Below are 24,451 nucleotides of genomic sequence, written 5' to 3' on the forward strand. Positions count from 1 at the left end.
GGTGCATTCCAGATAGAAAGCCAAAGCATGCTTACAGTCCAGAGTATGAAGAGCTGATTCTCCAGGATGAGAATGAAGCTTTGGAAAAAACACTGGAAGAACAATGGATTGATTGAGATGAAATTCCGAGACAACTTTAGGAAGGAATTTTGGATGAGTGCGAAGAACCTCCTTGTCATGATGTAACACTGTAAAAGGTGGATCTGCAACCAAAGCTTGAAGCTCACTAACTCGAAGAGCAGAAGTGAGGCCAATGAGAAACACAACTTTCCAAGTGAGATACTTTAGTTGAGCCTTGTCAATAGGTTCAAATGGAGGTTTCATAAGCTGAGAAAAAACAAACCACTAGAGGCGGTTTGAGAGGAGAATTAACATGGAAAATTCCTTTCATGAATCTGGAAACCACAGGATGAGCAGAGAGAGGTTTCCCTTGGAGCAGCTGATGGAAAGCAGCAATTGCACTAAGATGGACTCGTATCGATGTAGACTTGAGGCCAGAATGAGAAAGGTGCAAAAGATAGTCCAAAACAGAAGATAAGGAGGAATGTTGAGGCTGCTAATGATGAGAAAAACACCAAGTAGAAAATCTAGTCCATTTTTGGTGATAGCATTGTCTAGTAGCAGGCTTCCGTGAAGCTTCCAAAACATCCCTCACAGCTTGCGAAAACTGGAGAGGAGTTACATTGAGATGAACCAAGCTGTCAGGTGGAGAGACTGCAGGTTGGGATGAAGCAGAGATCCCTGATGCTGTGTAAGCAGCGATGGAAACACTGGCAGAAGGAAGGGCTCCCTGCTGCTGAGTTGAAGTAGAAGGGAGTACCAAGGTTGTCTGGGCCAAAGAGGAGCAATCAGAATCATGGTGGCATGGTCGGACTTCAGCTTGACTAGAGTCTTTTGAATGAGAGGAAATGGAGGAAACGCATATAGAAAGAGATTCGGCCAGTCCAGAAGAAAAGCATCTGCCTTGAGGCGATGAGGAGTGTAGATCCTGGAGCAGAACTGAGGCAGTTTGAAGTTGGGGGGGGGGGGCTGCAAAGAGGTCTATCTGAGGCGTCCCCCACAGAGAGAAAATGTGATGAAGGGGCATGGAATGGAGAGTCCACTCGTGAGGCTGCAGAAGACGACTCAAGTTGTCCGCTAAGGCATTGTCCACCCCCTGAATGTAGACAGCTTTGAGGAAGGTGTTGTGGCGAATAGCCCAATCCCAAACTTTCAGAGCTTCCTGACAGAGGGAGGCTGATCCCATGCCTCTCTGTTTGTTGACATAATACATGGCGACTTGGTTGTCCGTGCGAATGAGGACCACACGGTCATGAAGCAGATGCTGAAAAGCATTGAAAATCGCCCTGAGTTCCAGGAGATTGATGTGGCACTGGCGGTCCGTACTGGTCCAATAACCTTGAGTGTGGGGGGGTGGCGTGTGAAACAGTAAGCCTCTGGATAGATTAGAAGAGAGCATCCACCAGCGAAGAGACTGTGTCAGAGCAGTGACCTGGATGTGTCAAGTCAGAGGGTCGGAAACCTGCGACCATTGGGATGCAGGGTCCACTGAGGAATTCTGAGGTGAAGTCTGGCAAAAGGAGTCACGTGTACTGTAGAGGCCATATGGACCAAAAGAACCGTCATGAGACTTGCCGAGATGGACTGGCGAGAGGACACTGAGAGACCAAGAAGAGCTTCCAGACGTTGTGGGGGGAGGAACACTGAGTTGGATAGTATCTAGAACAGCTCCGATGAAGGAAAGAGTCTGGGAAGGTTGCAGATGTGATTTTGGAAAACTGATCTCGAACCCCAGACTCTGCAGGAACCAGATAGTGCGCTGAGTCGCCAGGACGACTCCCTGAGACATGGAATCCTTTATGAGCCAGTCGTCCAGGTAGGGAAACACCTGAAGACCATGGTTCCTAAGCGCTGCAGCCATCACAACCAGACACTTGGTGAAGACTCTGGGTGATGATGCCAGGCCGAAAGGGAGCACTCGGTATTGAAGATGAAGATGTCCCACTCGAAATCTGAGGTATTGACGGGAGGCCGGATGGATGGGAATGCAAGTGTAGGCCTCCTTGAGATCCAGAGAGCATAGCCAGTCGTTCTGCTCGAGGAGGGGATACAGAGATGCTAGGGTCAGCATGCAAAACTTTTCTTTGACCAGATATTTGTTGAGCACTCTGAGATCCAGAATAGGACGCAGATCGCCCGTCTTCTTCGGAACAAGGAAGTACCGGGAGTAAAAACCCTTGTTCTGTTGAGCCGGAAGAACCGGCTCGACATCCCGGAGCTGCAGCAAAGCCTGAGTTTCCTGAAGAAGAAGGGCAATCTGGGCAGAGGAGGAAGGATACTCTCTTGGAGGATGTTCCGGAGGAATCTGATGGAACTAAAGAGAGTATCCCTCCCTTACGATGGAAAGGACCCAGAGGTCAGTGGTAATAGTCGTCCATCGATGGTAAAAATGATGGAGACGACCTCCGATAGGGGGAAAAACGGGGAAGGGCAGAACGACTGACGTTATGCTTTCCATGAGACAGTCAAAAAGGCTGAGGAGCCTTGGGGACAGCAGGTGGCTGAGGCTTTTGCTGCTGTTTCTGCGGATGCTGCCTCTTAACAGGCTGACGGATGGTAGGAGCCTGTTTAGGTGGGAAACGCCGCTGGTAGATCAAAGGCGGGCATGAGGGACGAGAAGGAGCTGGCTTGGGCTTCAGATGGAGAATCGATTGAAAGGACTTCTCATGGTCCGATAGCTTCTTGGTCGCCGCCTCGAAGGACTCGTCGAAGAGGTCAGCATCAGCACACGGGACATTAGCCAGCCTGTCCTACAGGTTGGGATCCATGTTGTCAGTTTCAGTTAGTGGCCCCCCCAATGTATGGTGGTAGGGGTTAAGTGAAATGCGCACTGACAGACGCCAGGTCCCAGGTTCAGTTCCCTCACAGATGACTCACCAGAAAGTAGAATAAAGAAGGCATAGCCAGAGGTGTTTGCATAAAGAATATATTATAGAAATAATCTTACAGAAAAGCAATATTTATAATCATTACAATTAAGCATTACAATTAAATAGAGAGCATAGCAGTTTCCCTGCCTTACAGAGTTCAGAGGCAAAGAGGGACATAGAAGCTTGCAGTTCTAGGAAGAGCCAGAGAGAGAGAAAAGGGGGATGGTCTAAGCTTCGTGTTCCATAGATAAAGGGAAGGATAGACAGAGAGAGGGAGAGCCAAGACAGAACCAGAGTGCCAAGTAAAGAGCCAAGAGATAGCTAGATAGAAAGAGAGATAGATTGATAGAGCAGAGAGCAGGCTTTTATACCTTGGAATCTTATTCTGAATAAAGAAAATATTGTATGTCCCAGTATCTTTCTGTTTAGAATTTGTAAACTGTTTGAAACAATGGTTAATTTAATTGCTAAGGAGGGTGAGATACATGCAAGCATGGTGATGGGATTAGCCTCTGGCTTCTTTGTCCCATTCAAGCAGGCCATTGTCCTAAGCACCCTCTTAATCAGACATTAACACCTTTTAGCTAGTCATGATTCAATCAGGGAAACTTAAAACATATCAGGGATACTTAAAACAGTTTCCCTGCACTCAGGGTCTATCTGCATTCCCATGCCAGAGTCAGATTGATATAATTTCCCATAGGCCTCGCTGACATAAGTAATGCCAACTAAAAATGCTGAATGGTAGCGATAGCTAGGCTGACACATGTCAATTGTCCGGAGCCACGCAAGCCTTCGCATGGCTACCGAAAAAGCAGTAGCCCGAGCAGATAACTCAAGGCATCGTACGAAGACTGCATCAGCTGCAAACGGAGTTGGGACAACGAGGCCAGGACTTCTTGGAACTCAAAGTGGGCCCGAGGATCCAAATAGAAACATAGAAAACATAGAAATATAGAAATAGACGGCAGATAAGGGCCAAGGCCCATCTAGTCTGCCCACCCCAATGACCCCCTCCTACCTACCTATAGATCCCACATGTCTATCCCATTTGGCCTTAAAATCAGGCACACTGCTGGCCTCAATAACCTGAAGTGGAAGACTATTCCAGCGATCAACCACCCTTTCAGTGAAGAAGAACTTCCTAGTGTCACTATGCAGTTTCCCGCCCCTGATTTTCCACGGATGCCCCCTTGTTGCCGCGGGACCCTTGAAAAAGAAGATATCCTCTTCCACCTCGATGCAGCCCGTGTGATACTTGAACGTCTCGATCATGTCTCCCCTCTCTCTGCATTCCTCGAGTGAGTAGAGCTGTAACTTCCCTAGCCGCTCCTCGTATGGGAGATCCTTGAGTCCCGAGACCATCCGGGTGGACATTCTCTGGACCATGAAATAGGCCATGAACTTAGGAAGGACGGGCAGGAAAAACTCAAAATATGTAATAAAATGGAAATTGTAGTTGAGAACTCTGATGTCATCATAGAGTTCTGGTAAATTCGCCTGCCAAACCTGTCCATCGTCTTGCCCTCCTTGCCAGGTGGAACAGTGGCATATACCTGGAAGGGGTGAGACCACTTCAATGAAGACTCCACCAACAGGGATTGATGAGAGAGCTGGGCACCGTCAAATCCCTTATGATGAACCTGGCATCCAATTTGCCCGGAACAGCAGGGATGGAATAGGGAGTCTCCAGACAGCAGACAAAGGTCTAATCCAGCAGCTTATGAAGAGGAAGCTTGAGGGATTCAGCAGGTGGTTGAGGGAGATGCATTGTCTCGAGATACTCCTTTGAGAATTTAGACCCTGTGTCCAGTTGGATATCCAAATCAGCTGCCATCTGACGGAAAAAAGAAGAGAACGACAGCTGGTCAGCCAAAGCAGGGCCTCGAGATGGGCTCGAGGACTTCGAGGCCTCCTGATCCAATGAGGACGGGGATCTAGGTGGGGAAAAGGATCCCATCGTGTCCTCGAGCTCTGGCATAGGAGGAGGTGAAGTAGCCGGCGGTGAATACTGCAGAAAAGGCTGCTTCCGATGAGGCGAGGCATGCCTGGATGAATGCCTCGAAGAATGCCTCAATCGATGGTGCGAGCTATGCCTGGAAGCAGGCCTCGATAGACGAGGCAAGTGTGTCTTCGCTGAGGCCCCCAGAGAGTGGATGGGGCTGGAAGCGGTGGATCGAAGCAGAGGAGGATGGCTGGAAGCACCTCGAGGCACTCGCAAAGGCTCGAGCCCTTGCATCGAGTGGATAGGTTCCAATAGTGGCACTCGCAAAGAATCTACTCCTTGCATCGAGTGAATCGGTTCCAATAGAGGCATGGGCAAAGACTCTGCTCCTTGCAATGCATGCATCGATGCCAGACCAGACACTCGCAGAGACTCTGCTCCCTGTAGAGAGTGTGCATACTGCTGAGGCACCGGAGGCGGCTCGACCTCACAGGAGACCTCCTCGTGCCCAGGCTGGATTTGAGAGAGAAGCTTCGGCCCCATTGTGGTAAAGAGCTGGATGAATTGCTTCTCAAGCAAGGTCTGGAGCGAAGCCAGCAAGGATGGATCCGCGTCCGGGCTTCGTGCTCCCTCGAGGCAGTGTGAGAGTGCTTGGACTTAGAAGCCTTGGGCACTTTAAGCACTACCGGGGGAATGGGCTGCTGTGCAATCTGACCTGAGGAGACAGAGGAAGGCACCGCAGCCTGCGTCGAAGACTGAGCCGGGACAAACGAAGCAGGTTTGATGAGGCTCGGAGTAGAAGATGTGGAAGCCTGTGGAGCCTCGGGAGAGGTCGATGGTGAAGGGCCCTTCGATGACGAAAGCTCCCTCGAAGACTCCATGCTGAACAGCGACTCCCACAAGATGCAACGACGCTTGAAAGCACGGGCTGTAAGTGTTGAGCAAGGCCGGCACGATTTTGGGAGGTGTTGAGGCCCGAAACACCGAAGACAGCGTCGATGAAGGTCCGTCAGTGAAATAACGCGCTGGCACTTGGAACACTTTTTAAAACCGGTAGCAGGCCGGGACATAGGCCGGAAAAGCTCCGCCACGAGATCGAAGCCATGGGGCTGCGGCCACGTGGCCTGCCCGACACAACGGATGGAAGAAATTATTTATGAGAAAATAAACCCAAAACCGCGGACTTAGAAGGCACAAGTGAAGAAAACTTCGTGCAGAGAGTCGAAGATGGACTTCTCGGCTCCGCGGAAAAGTAAGAACTAAGGAGACGCACCCTGTACTGGGCGGGAAGGCACTCACGCATGCGCGGTGCGGGCAACTCGAAACTTTGAGTTTCATCAAGCAAGACTGCTTGTGAGGCATCCGCATCGGGGCTCCGTTGGATCACATCACCCATTAGTGAGAATACCTGCCTGCTTGTCCTGGGATAATATTGGGATGTGGAGATATGCCTCTGTCAAGTCCAGCGCCACCAGGAAGTCCACCAATTGCACTGAAGTAATGACCAACCAGAGTCTCCATATGAAAATGAGGCATTAACGTACTTGAGGTCCAGGATGGGCCTCCAGTCATCTGTGCTCTTCTTGGGCATGATGGAATATCTTCAGGAGCCCAAATCTTCATCTGGAACCTGTTCAATGGCTTGAATATCCAGCAACTTTTGAAGGGTTGCCTGAACATGGGCTGCTCTTTCTGGTCTGCCCGCTGGCAAGTCCATGAACCAGGCAGAGAGGGGACAGGTGAACTCCAACTTGTAGCCATCCCCGATGACTTTCAGAACCCATTGGTCGGTTGTGACAGCTTCCCATGCTTCCAGGAAGTCCTGCAGTCTGTCTCTTATCTTGCACGGGGAGAAAGGATGCTTGGCGTCAATGCAACTTTTTTGGGCTGCCCCTCCATTGGGAGGTGGAGCCCTGGGATTTTCTATTCAAGGGGAATTGCTGCCATGGACTGACAGGATCTCTGGGATGAAGATCCAGAGGAAAAAAGGTGCAAACAGAATGAGACTCGAAAGGACCCAAGAGCCTGTCCTTTAGACGGTCTGGACCTACTGTCCAGGAGATACTTTGGACAGCTATCCTGGACGCTAACCATGAGGTCATCTAGCCCCTGGCCAAACAGCATGTTGCCCCTGAAAGGAAGCCTGCTTTGCGTAGCTTTGGGCATGAAATCTCCAGCCCAATGTCTGATCCACAATATTCTGCAAGCAGACACAGAATAAACTGAGACCTTCAGCAGATCATACAAGGCATCAGCCAAATAGTCCACTCCCACAAGCAACAGCTGGGAAGGCAGATCAGAAGGCACCCATCCTGAACCTCAAGTCACACACTCTAGAGTGGTACGCTCGAGCCACAAAGGAGACTGCAACAGCAGCCCTCACCACCAGAGACAGGGCCTCAAACTGCCTCTCGAGCAACATGTCCAGTCTGCGATCCTATTGATCCTTAAGCAATACTCCCCCTTCACTGGGAAAGGATGTGCGCTTGGTCACCTGAGCTACAAGAGAGTAACCTTTAGACATAGCAAACATTTGCTATAATTCCTGATCCATAGGATATAGCTTGGACATTGCTTTTGCCACCTTAAGGGAGTCCTCAGGGTTCTCCCAGTGCTCAGATATCAGGACTTTCATATCGGGGTGCCACAGGAAGGCGGTAGGCTGAGAATGAACCCCACTCAACAGGGAATAGTGGGAAGCAGGCTGAGGAGGATAAATTTTGGAGCTCTTTTAAAAACTCAGTGAGCAGATAGGTCAGAGCAGAAGACTTGAACAGTTGTGAACTGAGGTGTCCTTGCCCTGGTCTGCAGAAGCATTCAGACCCTGATCCACTTTGCCCAGTGTCACATCCTCTCTGACCAAGGCATCTCCCGTGGAAAGATAAGCATCCAGATCATCATCTTCAGGAACTCCGTCCAACCAGCTGTTGGTGTCCGGGTGGGCCTTTGTGGACAAGCAGATGCTTGAATACAGGGAGGCTGCACAGATTAGTCATTCACTAGCTGACCCAGAAGGTGTCGTAGCGCTGCCAACATAGGCTTGCCAGAGCAAGTTCATAAAGTCAGGTGTAAAGAGTATAGAGGACTGAGAACCCCCTTCAAGAGGAGGGTTAGAGTGCTTCCTTTTCACTTTGGGCCCTTCAGAACTATTAACAGGCACTGGTACCACATCACAAGACCCCAAGAGGGTAAAATCATCCCCTATTCTTCCCAACAGTTATTGGCAGAATTAATATGGTGGTCAGAGGCTAAACTGAGGTTCCCGCCTCCACAGCATGCACGGCAGAACACTGGCACAAATATAGTATGAATTCATGTCATTGGGGCATGAGGACTCCATCCCTGGTGGTTAGAATCAAAAACGAGGCTTTTTGAAGAAGTTTGAGAACTTAGAATTTGAATCGTGAAAAATCCAAGCGCCGCCAGAATTTCCCACTGAAAAAAACTAACTCCACCAAAAGACCTCCAAAACCAGCAATTTTAGGATTTGGGAGAAAGAGGAACAAGGCTACAACAAGATATGCCAAAAACCAAATTTCAGACCCCCTCCCCCAAATCTCTGAACTGCACTGTAAGCTGTGTCAGCCCTACTCACAGACCAAACACTGGAAAGATGTGCTGCAGCCTGCCACAGCTCTTCTCAGGGTAGCTGGAATAAGGAGAGGTCCTCTACCACCAGGAAAGCTGACTCTTCTGACTCATTAGCTGCCAGTTGGGCCACAACCAGACTGAGCCTCAGCCCCTGGGACCAGGATCCAAATGCTACGAAAACGGTGGAGGAAAATGTAGCCGACACCATGTGAACTCCGAAGAAAATGTAATTGGTGCCCATCTAGCCTGAGTTGCACTCCTGATCAAGTCAAGGAGTGAGCAAACAGCAGAGGAAACCCCCGAGCTCCACAGTTCCAGCAGGCTGGTTGAGAAGGTCCCCACAAGATCCACCTCTCAGCTGCAGACCGAAGTCTGCACCACTCATGCAGGCTAGGCAGATACTGGAGCTCAGTAGAAATACAAATTCCCACAAAAAATTGCAAAAATTAAATGGAAAAACAAAAAGCAGATCAAAGTTGCTCCTGCAGGCTCATTTGAGGAAGAAATAACTGACTGGAGGCAGCAGAGAGCAGGGAGAAGGAGGAGGTACTGAAAACAGTGATCAGAATCTCCTGCAATGGACTCGTGGGAATGGATGTAAGACCCATGGTTCAGTATACCATCCCTATTGCACTGGAAAGGTGTGTCATTCTGGATGATAGGGTATTTCCCCCATGCTTGTGAGCAATGCAGAAGGAATTCACTCCAGGTTTTCAATTCCTCCTCCTTCACCAGAGGGCTCTGCTGCCCCCTTCAGTTTTTAACAAAGCAGGTGATAGTCCTATATAGATAGACATAAAAAGAAGAGGTACAGGGAGCCTCCAGGAAATGCAGAGCTGTTTTGCTCTGAAAATACAACAAACATGTTAAACATTACAATGGAATAGTCATACACATCAGAAACATTAATGGAGTTTGAACATTCCTCAGTGAACTGTAGCAATACATTATTCTTCATACCCTGAAGGTCTAACTGACAACAATATCTCAGCTTTTACCTGAACCGTCTGATTGAGAGAGTAGGAAGGTGGAGAAATAACAGGTGTGTCATTCTGGAACTTGTTTATTCGTTCCAAAAATACTAGGATTAGGCGGCACACGATGAAGCTACTAAGTAGTAAATTTAAAACAAACCAGAGAAAATATTTCTTCACGCAATATGTATTTAAACTCTGGCATTTGTTGCTGGAGAATTTGGTGAAACCAGTTAGCTTAGCAGGGTTTAAAAAAGGTTTGGATAATTTCCTAAAAGAGAAGTCCATAGGCCATTATTGAGATGGCTTAGGAAAATCCACTGCTTATTCCTAGGATAAGCAGGAAAACATCTGTTTTACTGCTTGGGTACTAGCTACTGTATTTCCTCAAAAATAAGACCTACCCCAAAAATAAGCCCTAGTCGCAGGCAGCATCCTTCCCCCCGCGCAGCCGAACTCCCGCTGACACTTCCATCTCTCCCTCCCATTAGAACGCCGCCGACCGCAAGACCGATATACCTTGCAAACGGCAGCATCGGCAGCAATCTAATCAGGCTGCTTCGTGGCCTTCTCCCGCTTGGGCATTCCATGTGCCGTGTTGCTGATGACATCATCAGTGATGCAGCAGAGGAATGCCCGGGTAGAAGGCCACGAAGCAGCCTGATTTTTGCTGCCGACACTGCCATTTGCAAGGTATATCGGTCTCACGGTCAGCAGGGTTCAGATGGGAGGGAGAGATGGAAGGATCAGCAGGGGTTCAGCAGCTCAAGGGGGGGATAGAAAGATGCTGCACGGAGGGATGGAAGGGAGGGATTGAAACTCTGCAAGGGTTCTGCTAAACAAGGGGAGGGAGGGAAGGCATAAGGGGATGGGTAAGAGGGAGGACAGATGCTGAACATGTGGGGGAAAGGAAAGAGGAAGAATTGGGGTGGAGGAGAGGAAGGGAGAGATGATAATTGTACATGAAAAAATAAGACCTACCCCGAAAATAAGACCTAGTACGTTTTTGGGGCCCAAAATTAATACGACAGTGTCTTATTTTCAAGGAAACACAGTAGGTACTTAGGACCTGGGTTGACCACTCTTGGAAATAGAATACAGTCTGTCCCAGTATGGCATTTTTTATGTAACTAAGGGTAACATTTGTTTTCACCTAATAATAATTTCCTTTCCTTGAGTTCTGCGAGACCAGTCCTCCCAATCCACTATACTGTTTCATCTTCAATTTTTCCTGAACCACAAATAACCCATATATCTTAGACAGCATACCCATCAAATCCCCTTCTCCTCCTCAAAGTTCCTCAAACCCCATTATTTCTCACTACAGGTCCTTCTTTACTCTCTTTGAATGCAAATTTCTCTTATAATGCAGTTAAATTGTGGTTAAATTCTTTATGTACCAATGACCACGTTAGAACATAAGAATTACCGCTGCTGGGTGAGACCAGTGGTCTATCATGCCCAGCAGTCCACTCACGCGGCAGCCCTTACCCTAACCCTGACCCTAACCCTAACCCTTAGGTCAAAGACCAGTGCCCTAACTGAGACTAGCCTTACCTGCGTACGTTCTGGTTCTGCAGGAACTTGTCTAACTTTGTCTTGAATCTCTGGAGGGTGTTTTCCCCTATAACAGAATCCAGAAGAGCATTCCAGTTTTCTACCACTCTCTGAGTGAAAAAGAATTTCCTTACGTTTGTATGGAATCTATCCCCTTATAACTTTAGAGACTGCCCTCTCGTTCTCTCTACCTTGGAGAGAGTGAACAACCTGACTTTATCTACTACCGTATATACTCGAATATAAGTTGATCCGAATATAAGTCGAGACCCCCTTTTCCCCAAAAAAGGAGGAAAAATGGTTGACTTGCATATTGTAGCCATCAGAATTACCCAGAGCAGGGCTCTGTAGAAACTTGATGGCTACAAACAATAATGCAATCACGTGTGACCCGGCCTGGAGTCACCCTGCAGGACTGGAGTTTAAAGCAGCAATGAAAAATTCAATCAAACACAAATAACGTTTCAACAATTGTGTCTTGTCAGTATAAAGTTCTTTTTACTTAATTCTTTAAGGCAGGTAAGTACTTTCTCAGACTTTATAACCTCAGTCAGGATTCCACACAGCCTTAATAATCAAAAAACAAAATAAACAAACTGCCAAAAGAGAAAAAGGCAGGAAAATAAAGCTGTTCACAATACAGTGCAACTTTCTTTCTGTGTTTCTTAAGTCCCACTTATCCTTGAGACCTCAGCTCAATACAGAGCTTACTCTGCCTGCTGAAAAGCAGGTATCTCACTTCATCAAAATACAGTTCAGCATTCAAGTTTTCCTTAATTTATAGTCCTTGCAGCAAATGAAGGAAAGCCTCTGGCAATCAGAATATGGTTGCCAGGAAAAGGAGAGAGTACTAGGTTTTGCCAAAAACAAAGGCCTTCAGAAAAGGCTTTCAAATTCCCTCCCAGAATGGAAGCAAAACCTCTCCCCACTCTCTCAAAGCTTTCTCACAAAAACAAGCATTCAAAAACGAAAAACACAGCACACAAACAGTTCCAAAACACACTCACTGTTTGTGGCTCAAAGTCAGGTTCAGCTGCATAGGTTCAGGCAAATTACTCTCACAGCCAGCACAAGACTCTTGGAAGTCCATAGGTTCTTCAAACAGGTAAGACAAATCCTCTGGCTGTTCAACCTCCATTGGTTCCATAGATTGGGGTTTGTTGTCCCTGTTTGGCTCGGCAGGGTTCCTAGGGAGGCAAGGCCCAAACTTCCTCCCTAACCGGCTTGCTGGTTTGAATGCCACTGCTGGCTTATCTAGTCTAGGGGCGTGCCCTGCTCTAGGTGAGACAGCAGTAGCCCAGGGTCCTCTAGAGCTCCCCTGGTGGTGAGTTGTACATAATTCACTTATCTCATCCCCAGATAAGTCAGGCTCCACCTGGTGGTCACCGACCCTGTTGCTCACAATAAATTCCTGAGAAATCCTGGAATTTTTCTTCCAGGGTTTTATTGGTACTTTATCTTTTACCTTAGCCGGGACCTTGACAGGCCTTGTGTCTGTTTGGTCACAATATAAGTCGGGCGGCTAAATATTCAAGTGCCCTGCCCTGTCAGGTCTGCACCCAGCTCCCTTTCTGCCAGACACTGCACCCATCATTCTTCCCTCCCTCCCCTGTCAAGCATTGCACCCAGCCCCCTTCCTTCCTTCCTTCCCTCCCCTGTCAGGCATTGCACCCAGCCCTCTTCCTTCCTTTCCCCCCCCTGTCAGGCATTGCAACCAGCCTCCTTCCTCCCTTCCCTCCCCTCTCAGGCATTGCACTAAGTCCCCTTCCTTCCCTCCCCCATCAGACTCTGCACCCTCCCTACCTTCCAGGCTCTGCAGCCTGCCACCCTCCCTGTCCTAGCCTCAGGCTCATACCTCTACTGGTGATCGTCGGTGGAGGTGCAGCGGGCAAGAACAAACTTTCCAAGTTCCTGCCCCACTGTTATCTGGCTGCCTGTGAGTGTCTTCGGCCGCTGAGAAGAAGTACGAGCAGGCGTGCAATTTTGCACTGCTGCTCAGTGCTGAGCGGCTTCTGTAACAGCTCCTGCAAATTGGAAAGTTGTTTTCCTCATAGCCCTCACGTCTGCATGCCATGTCAGTGAACTTCAAGCACTTGTGTCTGATCCTCCTTACATAAGATTCTATTATGACAGAGTAGTGCTCCAAACTCATCTAAAATTCCTTTCCAAAGTTGTCTCAGAATATCACCTCAAGCAGTCCATAGTTTTGCCTGTTTTCCTTCCAAAGCCACATTCTCATCCTGTATAAACAGCTCTTCACATGTTGGACTGTAAATGTGCTTTAGCATACTACCTGGACCAGGCTAAACCTCATAGAGGATCTTCCCAGTTCTTCATAGTTTTTGATCCTAACTGACTGAGAGCTCCTGTTACCAAGAGAATTATCTCCACTTGGTTGGTGGACTGTATTTCTTTGTGTATACTCAGGATGGACTGATGCTGCAGAGCTGTGTCACAGCCCACAATTTCTGAACTATGGCTACCTCGGTAGCTCATTTCCGCTCTTCATCTATTGCTCAGCACTGAGCAGCAGCACAAAATCGCGTGCCTGCTCATGCTTCTTCTCAGTGGCCGAAGACGCTCACAGGCAGTCAGTTAGCAGCGGGGCAGGAACTTGGGAAAGTTCACTCCTGCCCGTTGCACCTCCACCAACGATCATCAGTAGAGGTATGAGCCTGAGGCTAGGATAGGGCGGGCGGCAGACAGCAGAACCTGGTGGCGGCGGCCTGCAATAATTTTGGAAGGGAGGTAGAGGTGGTGACCCAAATATAAACCCAAAAATCCCGGTTTATATTCGAGTATATACGGTAAGTCTATTCACTTCATTATTTTGAATGTTTCAATCATGTCCCCTCTCAGTCTCCTCTTTTCAAGGGAGAAAAGACCCGGTTTCTCTAATCTCTCACTGTACAGCAACTCCTCCAGCCCCTTAATCATTTGAGTAGCACTATGTCCTTCTTCATGTAAGGCGACCAGTGCTATTCCAGGTGAGGGTGTACCATGGCCCGGTACAGCAGCATGATAATCTTCTCCATTCTGTTCATGATCCCCTTCTTAATTATTCCTAGCATTCTGTTTGTCCTTTTCACCGCCACCACACATTGTGCGGATGGCTTCATTGTCTTGTCGACCAGTACTCCCAAGTCTCTTTCCTGGGGGGGGGGGGGGTCTCTCCAAGTATTGCACCGGACATCCTGCATTCGTGTATAAAATCTTTGTTACCGAGATCTATGTGTATTTTGATAGCTCATGCACTGAAGGACCTGGACTAACACTCTTCTACTGCCTAATCACAGGTACCTGACATTATAAACATCTTTAAATCCTTCATTTTAGTTACTGTACTCATTGTACAATTCTGCTTTGTGACAAATGTATTATCAAACAAGAACAATAAAGAGAATGGAAAAGACAAAGAAGCTAAATACCAGCAAGCAGTGAAGGCTGGGAAGGGTGAAATGCTAGACACATGACTGAACTAGGAACATCCAATACCACATCTGGATACTGTGGATTTAGCCCTCTTCTATTCAAGTTCCAGGTACACACAAAAGATTTCTCTATGCTCCAGTCTCCACCGTCAAATCTAAAAAGAAAATTAAAAAAGTAGAATTTTGCACTTGTTTTCCACATATTATACCGCTACACTCATCAATAGTCAGATTAACATCTCCTGAAACTAGTGGTGTTGTCTGCATGTCTCAGCTGTATGAAAACTATTAAGGACAACAACCTGGAGAAAGGTATTTCATAAGCCCATATGGTACACATGGAGACACAAATTTATAAGCTTCTTTGAAGAGGGAGGCGAGGACAACCCCGATACAAAATTCTGAGTATGAAAATTCTTTAGTAATGCCATGCGATACAAAAGCACACCTTTTTTTTTTTAAGGGTAAAAGAAGGATTATGCTTTGATAGCTATAGCCTCCCTAGGTTGTAATTATCCTGAAAGTAAATAAAATCCTATCTATTTCTATTTAATCGATAAAAGAGATGGACAGTTTATTCCTCAAGCAGATCACAATAATCTTTAATAGCACTCCAAGAAATAAAAAGTCTCACCTGCCATAGGAACAGGCAACAACAGAACCGGTTGAATTCCAGGAGACACCAGTGACCTGAAGGTTCCGCTCCAGAGCTTCGGGGTACTGCAAACTGTACACACAAGACACCTAAAAGAGAGAAGTCACTAAGCAAAGAGTTACAGAGGGAAGCAGTATACATTGAAAGCTTAATCTGCTGCCCTGGGCCACATCGTTCCTTTTCCTTCCAAAAAACTGCTTATCTTATAAACTGCATTGATGTACCTGTATTGAAAGGTGGTATAGCAAACTCAAACCTAAACATTCTCAGCTGCTAGAAAAAAAAAGATTTGTAGATTTAACCACAATTGAGAAGCTTCATCCCCTCTCTATGAGCCACTATTGGTCAAACAGAGATAAATTAGGTCTCATCTCCTGTCTAGGCCCTCCCACCCAACCCTTGGCTCACATTACATTTATCCGACTATGCATGACCCTCAACAAACCTCCAACTTTTTCTGACCAAAGAAAATCTCCACTAATTAAATCTCCTATTTCCAAGCCTCTCACTGGCCTTTTTGACTATCATAGATTCACTCTTACCCTATACTTAGAAACCAACAAAAGACCAAAGGAAACTTAAAAAAAATAAATTTAACACTACACTTCTCCCTCCGTATTCACGGTGATTGAGGCTGGACTGACCCATGAATACGTAAAAACTGCAAATAACTTTTCATACGGTGTTTCAGTTTTCCCTGCCCTGCCTGCGGCCTCCTGCATCATGATGGGTCCTCCTCAGCAGCTGAGAGAGAGGGGGGTTGGTGGGCAGGGGGAGCCAGGGGGCACCTCTTCCCTGGCTGGAGGAAGCCATACTCACACTTTATCCACCAGCTCCCGCACTTTCCACATGTAGGCAGCTTCCCCACAAAGGGGACAGACCAGCCTCGGCTGGTCCCTACGCAGCCTCTGGAACCAGACAGGATGGTGAAAGGGGCAGGAGAGGGGAGTTAGCCCACCATGGATTTCCTCTCCCACTCCCGGGAATTCTGACAGAGCAGCCACAGCCTCGTGGTCCTGCCTCACCGAGCCGCTGCAAGTCCAGTCACTCAGGCGGAGAGCCGCAGCGCGCAGGGCAGCCCTGGGAGGTGTAGTTCATGAGGACGGGAGCGAGGACTTTGCTTCCTGGTTTTTCAGTTTAGTGTTTCTGCACTCATAGAAAAACCACGAATAATCGAAACCGCGAGTGCAGAGAGAAGTGTAGTACAAATGTTCAACCTTCATAAAACTGTAGTAATCCTAGCTATCATGTCCTTCAATATCCCAGTCATTGTAGGCCAGGTCAATATGCTCTGCTAAGCTATCATATCACAGGGCAGTCAGAAACACCTACCTGGAAGCTGCTATAGCTCAATAAGTAAAAGCCCTGCGCTCCTCTTCCAGAGGTCATAAGTTCAAATCCCAACGAGCTCCCCAGCACATATTTTAATTATGGCATTTTATCTTGTAGGTGCACCTTGATGGGTCACCATTGTGCAGCTGCAAACCTCCATTTGCAATGAAGTAGAAGCCATGCTAAGGTCTGTATCTGTTTTTTTCTGGTTTTAAGCTTTTGCAAATGAAGTTATGTATGCAATCTATATATTTTTTTCATGTGCTTTCTTTGCTTTCAAGAATGAGTTGATTGGAGCACTGTTTAGTCAGAAAAAAAGGAGAACTTAGGTTCTTACTTGCTAATTTACTTTCTTTTAGCCTCTCCAGACCAGCATAGGGTTAATCTTACAAGCGGATATATATCTCATCATGACCAGCAGGTAAAGACTGAGACAAAACTTTGGAACTGTACATATCATGTGACCCCTCCCTAATTACCTCAGTCTGCCAAATAGCTAAGCAAAACTAAGAACTACATACAGAAAACAAACAGGACTCCAAACAGGAGTATCAACAAATAAAAACAGGAACGCTGTTAGAACATGCAAAGGAACAAATGCAAATAGCAAAGGTCCCCACAGCTCGCCAGCTACGCAACAGCCGCTGTTCTTAATCTCCCCGGCCCTAGAAAAATACTAGAAACCGACCGAAAAATGAAAATCTGCACGCAAGAACACGACAATAGACAGAGTGGGACACTATGCTGGTCTGGAGAGGATAAAAGAAAGAAAATTATCATGTAAGAACCTAATTTCTCCTTCTTTAGCAACTCTCCAGACCAGCATAGGGTTAAATCTTACAAGCGGGATGTATCAAAGCAGTCCCCATCATGGGTGGGACCCCGAAGGGCCAACATTAGAACATGTTCACCGAACACCACGTCCTGACATGCCTGAACGTCCACACTGTAGTGCCTGACAAAAGAATGCAAGTAAGACCAAACCGCAGCCTTACAAATATCCACTGGAGGCACCAGCGACGACTCAGCCCAAGAAGCTGCCTGACCCCGAGTAGAATGAGCCTTGAGAAATTCCGGAACAGACTTTTTCTGAAGAAGATAAGCGGAAGCAATAGTCTCCTTGATCCAGCGCGCAATGGTAGCCTTGAAAGCGCCAGCCCCTCTATGAGGACCCCCAAGAAGGACAAAAAGATAATCTTATGTCCTGATCTCCTGGGTCCTGCGCAAGTAGGCACGAAGGACCCGCCCAACATCCAATTTATGCAACTGTTTCTGTTCAGAAGAACCTGCCCGACTAACCAGGACCAGGAGGACCACTGACTGATTGATATGAAAAGGAGAAACTACCTTTGGCAGAAAGAAACAGGCCTCAACACTACACGCTCCCTAGAAAACTCGAGGAAGGGAGACCGACAAGAGAGAGCCTGAAGCTCCGAAACACATTTAGCAGAAGTAATAGCTGTCAAGAAGACCGCTTTAAGAGTAAGGTCAGGGGGGTCACGTGATGACAGCGCTGTGAGCGGACGTCTCGAGCTCCGTTTCTCCTCCGCATACAAACCCCATACATATATCGCGCTTGTCAGCTACCTACTCTCCTTATCAAGGTACCACTGTATCCCGTTTTGTACCTGCTTTCACGTGAGGGACCCTCTGGAGCTTTCCTTGCAGCGGTCAGGCAGTTATGCCTATCAAATCAACGCGGCCTGGTAAGGACAAGCCCATCAAGACACCCATTATAGCGGCTTCCAGCCCGGCATCTTGCAGGACGATATGCAGGTTTCTGTTCGTCACTTATCTACCCTGCACAACGAGAAGCTGTCCAAACTTCATGCTGTCCTAGAGGAAGTTAAAGATAGTATAGCTGGCCATGTAGCGCTTCTTAAGCAGGCGGAGGAGCAGATTTTGGCACAGGAGGACCAGGCGGAAATAGCGGAACAGCGAATAGCCACGCTGTAGAGTAAAGTTAAAACCCTGGCAGATCAGGCGGAGGACTCCGAAAATTACAGCCGCCGGAATAATCTCCGCCTGATAGAGTTACCGGAGACATAGAAAGACTCGGAGCTGGGGTCTCTGCTAGAGAGCTGGTTGCCACAGACACTGGGGTTAGCAGCAACATTGGGTCAGGTGCATATGGAACGGGCCCACCGCATCGGGGCTCCACGTGCGGAAGGCGCTCGGCCCAGGCCAGTGATAGCACGTTTTCTCAATTATGCCATGAAGACAAAAATTCTGGAGGCCTATCGACAGACCCGCACCTTGGACTACCAGGGCACCAGGCTCCTGTTGTTGCAGGATTTTTCTGCCCAACTCTCCGAGCGATACAGAGTCCTCACCCCATACTGCTTTCAATTGCATTTCTTGGGTATCCGACTCACCCTTCAATATCCCACTAAAGTCCATATTCATCACAAAGGGACAGTCACCTTGGACACCCCAGTGGACCTTCAATCTTTCCTGGCTAAACTGCCTGCGCCCTAAATGGGGGACCTCGCAAACACGTTGGAGTTGTGGTACCGGGATGGGTGCACTCCTACTGGCATAAGATCTTCTTGTAGAGCCTAGCTTCTTTGTCATTTTGCCCAGTGCAATTTTGGTTTTGGGCACTTTATTTTGCTGACTGTTCTGGGCTTTTCGTATCCAGATGGGAAATCTACACTCTTTGCTGTTTGGGGAGTGTCTGAACCGCTGACATCTTGGGTCCTAGCTTCAGAGGGGGGACGGATTGATGTGCTATGGACCTCTTGCTTTCTATCTATTCCTCCTACAGACATCTCTCTCAAGAGCTGGACCTATTGTTTGCTGACAAGCTTGGACATCTTGCTCATACTTTTGCTGATGGGAGAGGGGGGCTTGGGGGGTCTTTTCACAGTGTTTTGGATTGTAGGGTAGAAGGGTTGTGGGTGGGAGGGGGGGTGTGTAGGGTGGGGTATGTATGGGGTTGTGTGACTGGGGGTGTGAGTGGGGGGCATATGAATGGCGGCTTGAGAGTAAAGGGCTATGTTTTGTTTAATGGCCTGACATGTAGTCTCCAGGGGCTTCTAGAATCTTGCTTTCCTATTTACTTGAGAGGGGAGGATCTGGCTGGAGGGTCTTTCTCCCAATACACATGGGATGGAACTGTTTTTTCTTCTACAAAGATGGGCTCGTAGAGTATGGTTAAATTGAAAATTTCCACCCTTAATGTGGACAGGATTCACTCCCCCAACAAATGGAAGAAGGTGTTGACCTGGTTACGCAAGGCACATGTTGATATTGCCTTCTTGCAGGAAACACATCTTAATACGATAGAACATGAGAAACTGAGACGGGACTGGGTGGGTGAGTTTATTTTTCTTCTTACAGCAATCGTCATCAGGGGGTTGCCATTTTGGTCCACAGGCAGCTACCCTTTCACTTGCATAAAGTCATTCAGGATAGGGAGGGCAGATTTGTGATGGTACTGGGGGAGCTCTGGGGACATAAGCTGCTGCTTTGCAATGTGTATGCCTCTAATTATTTACACTCATCGTTTCTTCTTGGGGATGCTGACACGGCTGACATAGTACCCGGGATACCAATTAGTTCTGGGTGGATACTTTATTAATAATAATAACAACTTTATTCTTCTATACCGCCATAGTCGTGAGACTTCTAGGCGGTTTACATTGAAAAGAGCTGGACAGCCAGCGAGTTACAATATGCAGAGATAAGAGAAATACAGTATGCAGAAACTTAAAAAGGCAGCAAAATACAATATACAGATAGATAACAAATGTTAGAAATATCAGACTTATACACAGAAGTGGACATGTTTGTAATATTAGAAATTGATTTAGTGTTTTGTGTAGATACTTTTTAGGTGATATTTCTGTCGAATAAGGCAATTTTTATGGCTTTTCTAAAGGCGTCATAGGTCAGTCTTGCTCCATTAATGTAGTTGTCTAGCCAGTGTTGTTGTTTGTTTGCTTGGTACATAAAAGTTCTATCCAGAAAGGATTTGTATTTGCAGCCGGTAATGCTTGGGTATGCTGTTTCTGGTTTGTCTTGTAGGGTTGTATAGTACGAAGTGCGGCAGCAGGTAGGTAGGAGCTAGTCCCCAGACTAGCTTGAAACATATGCAAGAGAACTTGAATATTATTTGCGCCTCCATTGGCAGCCAGTGAAGCAGTCTGTAGTAGGGGCTGACATGGTCGCTTTTTTTCAGTCCGAGTATCAAGCGGACCGCTGTGTTTTGAACAATTCTAAGTTTCCTCACAGATTTTTTGGGTATACACATATAAACGATATTGCAATAATCCAGTGTAGAAAGCACTAGCGATTGCACTAGTAGTCTAAATGATAATGGGTCAAAGTATTTTTTGATGGTCTTTTAACTTCCATAATATCAGGAAACACTTTTTTACCACTATGTTTGTGTGTTCAACCATTGTCAAATGTGTGTCTAATGTGACTCCCAGTATTTTTATTGTTTTAGTAATCGGGTAGTCGTGATCTTTTACACGTAATATTACCGCTGATCCTACTCTGGACTGTGCCCCCCCCCCCCCCGAAGGACTTCCCGCGGGGCCATGATGGTAAAGGGGTGAATTTTCTGACCCAACAGCTCAGACTTTTGGACATCTGGCGGCTGTTGCACCCTACGGAACACACTTATACCTTTTTTTCTAACCCCCATAATCTCTATACTCATTTAGTCTATTTTCTGCTGTCTTCCTCCTTGCTACCGGTGGTCGCTGACGTTGATATTGTAGAGACCCCCTTGTCGGATCTTTCTCCTATGTTGCTCTCTCTCCAGATTACAACGGATCCTGCGGATCGGACCTGGTGTTTCCCCTGTTACCTGTACAAAGATCTTGCCTTCCACAGGTATCTACGTGATCAATGGTTGGAGTACTATGGCACCAATTACACTCCTGACCTTGATCCAAGTCTCTACTGGGAGGCTTCAAAGGCAGTTCTATGGGACTTTATTATAGCTTATGTTGCGGATAGGAGGTGGAAACAGGAAATGGAGTTGTCGGGTGAGCTGCAACAGTTGCGTCGTCGTCATCAGAGTAGTTTATCCAACACGGAAAAATCTAGATTACGTGAGCTCCGGGTTGACACTATCCTCACGGCCCGGGCAGAATGGGATAGTTACTTCCATCGCTATTGCCTTCATCGCTGGGGGGGGTAGTTTGCTGGCCTGCTTAATCCCACCATCATGTAAATGACAAGTGATCACGTCTATTACAGATCAGACGCATACGACTGAAGCTACTATTCATCAGCAATTCGTGAATTATTGGAAGGAGTTGTACACCCACAGGCCTTTTGAGGAGAGGGATAGGGATATGTTTTTTGGGGATGTCATGCTTCCCCAGCTCACGTGGGATCAGATCCAGATGTTAAATGTTCCCATTATGAGCTTGGAGGTGGAAACGGGTATCAAGGGACTCAAACTTACCAAGTCTCTGGACCCTGATGGTTATGGGCCTGAATATTATATGATTCTATCGGATATTATCGCGCCATCTTTGAGCGCAGCTTATAATAATACCTATTCTCAGAGAGGTCTCAACAGTTACAATATGGCCCATGTTGTCATACTACCCAAGCCCGGCAAAGACCCGTCTCAGGTGAGATCCTACAGGCCCATATCGCTCCTTAACCAGGACGCAAAGTTGTTGGCCGCGTTACTTGTGAAAACAGAGTGTGGGCATAAATGGGAAATAGTCGGACTTGAAGAAAGTAACTAGCGGCTTGCCTCAAGGCTGGGTTCTTGGGCCTATCTTGTTCAATATCTTCGTAAATGACCTGGAAGAAGAAATGACCAGTCTTTATCATCAAGTTTGCAGATGGCACAAAGCTATGCTGGGCAATCAAGTCGCAAAAAGACAGCGAGGAACTCCAGAGAGATTTGAACCAACTTGAGAGATGGGCAGAGAATTGGCAGACGAGTTTTAATGTAGAAAAATGCAGAGTGATGCACCTGGACAGGAAAAACAAGGAGCATGAGTATAAACTGTTAGGCATAACACTGGGGAAGAGCGAACAAGAAAAGGACCTGGGGGATAGACAGGACCCTGAAGCTGTCGGCTCAATGCGCAGCGGCGGCAAAGAAAGCAAACAGGATGTTAGACATGATAAAGAAGGGAATCACGAGTAGATCGAAGGGGGTCATAATGCCGCTTTAAAGAGCAATGGTCAGACCACACTTGGAATACTGTGTCCAACACTGGTCTCCATACCTGAAGAAGGATATAACACACTGGAGAGGGTGCAGAGGCGAGCGATAAAGCTAGTAAAAGGTATGGAGAACTTGAGCTACAATGATCGCCTCAGAAAACTGGGATTATTCATCCTCGAGAAGAGAAGACTGAGAGGGGATCTGATAGAGACTTTTAAAATATTAAAAGGAATTGATAAAATGGAGCAAGCTCACTCACCAGCAGGGGGAAAGGATGGTGAGCAAGTAACAACGTTATTCACATTGTCAAATGTGACTCGGACAAGAGGTCATGGACTGAAGCTGAGAGGGGACACGGCCAGGACAAATGTCAGAAAGTTCTGCTTCGCACAGCGAGTGGTGAAAGCCTGGAACTCTCTCCCGGAAGAGGTGGTGGAGGAAACCACCATTCTAGGATTTAAGGAAAAATTGGACGCACATCTTCTTGCAGGACACATTGAGGGATACGAGTGACTAAGATATTCGCCTGGCTGAGCCTCCACGTGTGTGGATCGCCAGACTAGATGGACCCCAGGTCTGATCCGGTGCAGGCATTTCTTATGTTCTTATGAAGCGCTTGAATGCTTTTCTGCACTTCCTCATCCATGAAGACCAGGTGGGCTTTGTGCCTGGTAGATATGTCTCTATGAATCTGCCCAGAGCATTCTCCACTCCGGCTATGTGAGAGGCCGAGATGTCCTGAAGATGTGACTCTGCCCAGAACATGAGCAGAGCCACCTCCTGCACCACCTGAGTGCTCTTGGTGCCCCCCTGATGATTGACATAGGCCACTGCCATGACATTGTCTGACAGAATCTGGACCGATTTGCCCATCAAGAAAGAGTGGAAGGCTAAAAGAGGGGGCGCTGGCAAGGAATCATTGGGCAGGACGGACTGCAAGGGAAGTGGCAGGGGGATTTCCATCCCCCCGACGGACTCCCTATAAGGACTGCATGTAGTGAATGAAACACCCCCTTGAAAACCCAGAAGACGGGAAAGTAGCAGCCCCACGGCCAGTGCGAAATCTGCGGAAATCCCACAGATGCCCCTTAGCGGTGCCTCCTCTAACCGCCTGACAGGCATGATCCTCAAGCAGGCGGGGCACCTTACAGTCTGTCAAAAGTCTGAATCAATTTATCTAAATCCTCTCCAAACAAAAAAGATCCCCGAAAGGGAAATTTTGTGAGTTTAGTCTTGGATGCCGCATCCGCTGATCAAGTGAGCAGCCACAAGGTACGACGCACAGCCACCACAAAAGCCATAGACTTGGCAGAGGATCGTACCAAATCAAGAGGGCGTCGGAGAGGAATGAGGCTGCCATTTCAATCTTCGTGACCTCTTGATCCACCAAGGACCACTCGTCAGACTCATGGTCAAGAATACACTCAGCCCTCTGAAACACGGCGCGAGCCAGGAGCCCCCCACAAATAGCCGCCTGGACTCCTAAGGCAGAGACATTAAAATTCTGTTTGAGAGCCTCCAATTTAATAATAATAATAAATTTATTTTTATATACTGCCATACCCGAGAGTTCTAAGCGGTTCACAACAATTGAATAAGATAAAAACAGTACAAGTTTTATAAAAACAGCAATTAAAAGCCACTGAACAAAGAAATACATAAATTATAAAATGCAATATAAAAGAATGCAGAGAATTTTACATAGCAAAATAAAAATATAAAAAGTGTTAAGGCCCTAGCCTAGTAAATAACTGAGTTTTTATCTGTTTTCTAAAATCCAGATAAGAAGAGTGTGAGATGTTTATCTAAAGTTTACGCTCCTCAGAATCACGTAAGGCAGAACCAGATAAGAAGAGGTCTCTAACACACACCGAGCAAGCCAAATATT

The 24,451-nt window shown here is 47.2% G+C and overlaps 1 protein-coding gene across 2 annotated transcripts in view; it reads right to left on the bottom strand.

The window, feature by feature from the left end:
* The window catches only part of WDR34 (WD repeat domain 34), a 98,538-nt gene that overhangs the window by 50,649 nt on the left and 23,438 nt on the right, over nt 1-24,451 (bottom strand). For both annotated transcript variants that reach the window (XM_033960203.1, XM_033960202.1), the window contains exons 3-4: nt 15,063-15,172; nt 14,426-14,583 (exon numbers count right to left, since the gene is read on the bottom strand). In XM_033960203.1, the coding sequence (XP_033816094.1) occupies nt 14,426-14,583; nt 15,063-15,172 (268 nt within the window). The remainder of the gene's footprint in view (nt 1-14,425; nt 14,584-15,062; nt 15,173-24,451) is intronic.

The sequence above is a fragment of the Geotrypetes seraphini genome, chromosome 10, assembly GCF_902459505.1.
Source record: "Geotrypetes seraphini chromosome 10, aGeoSer1.1, whole genome shotgun sequence".
In the NCBI taxonomy this organism is placed as follows: domain Eukaryota; kingdom Metazoa; phylum Chordata; class Amphibia; order Gymnophiona; family Dermophiidae; genus Geotrypetes; species Geotrypetes seraphini.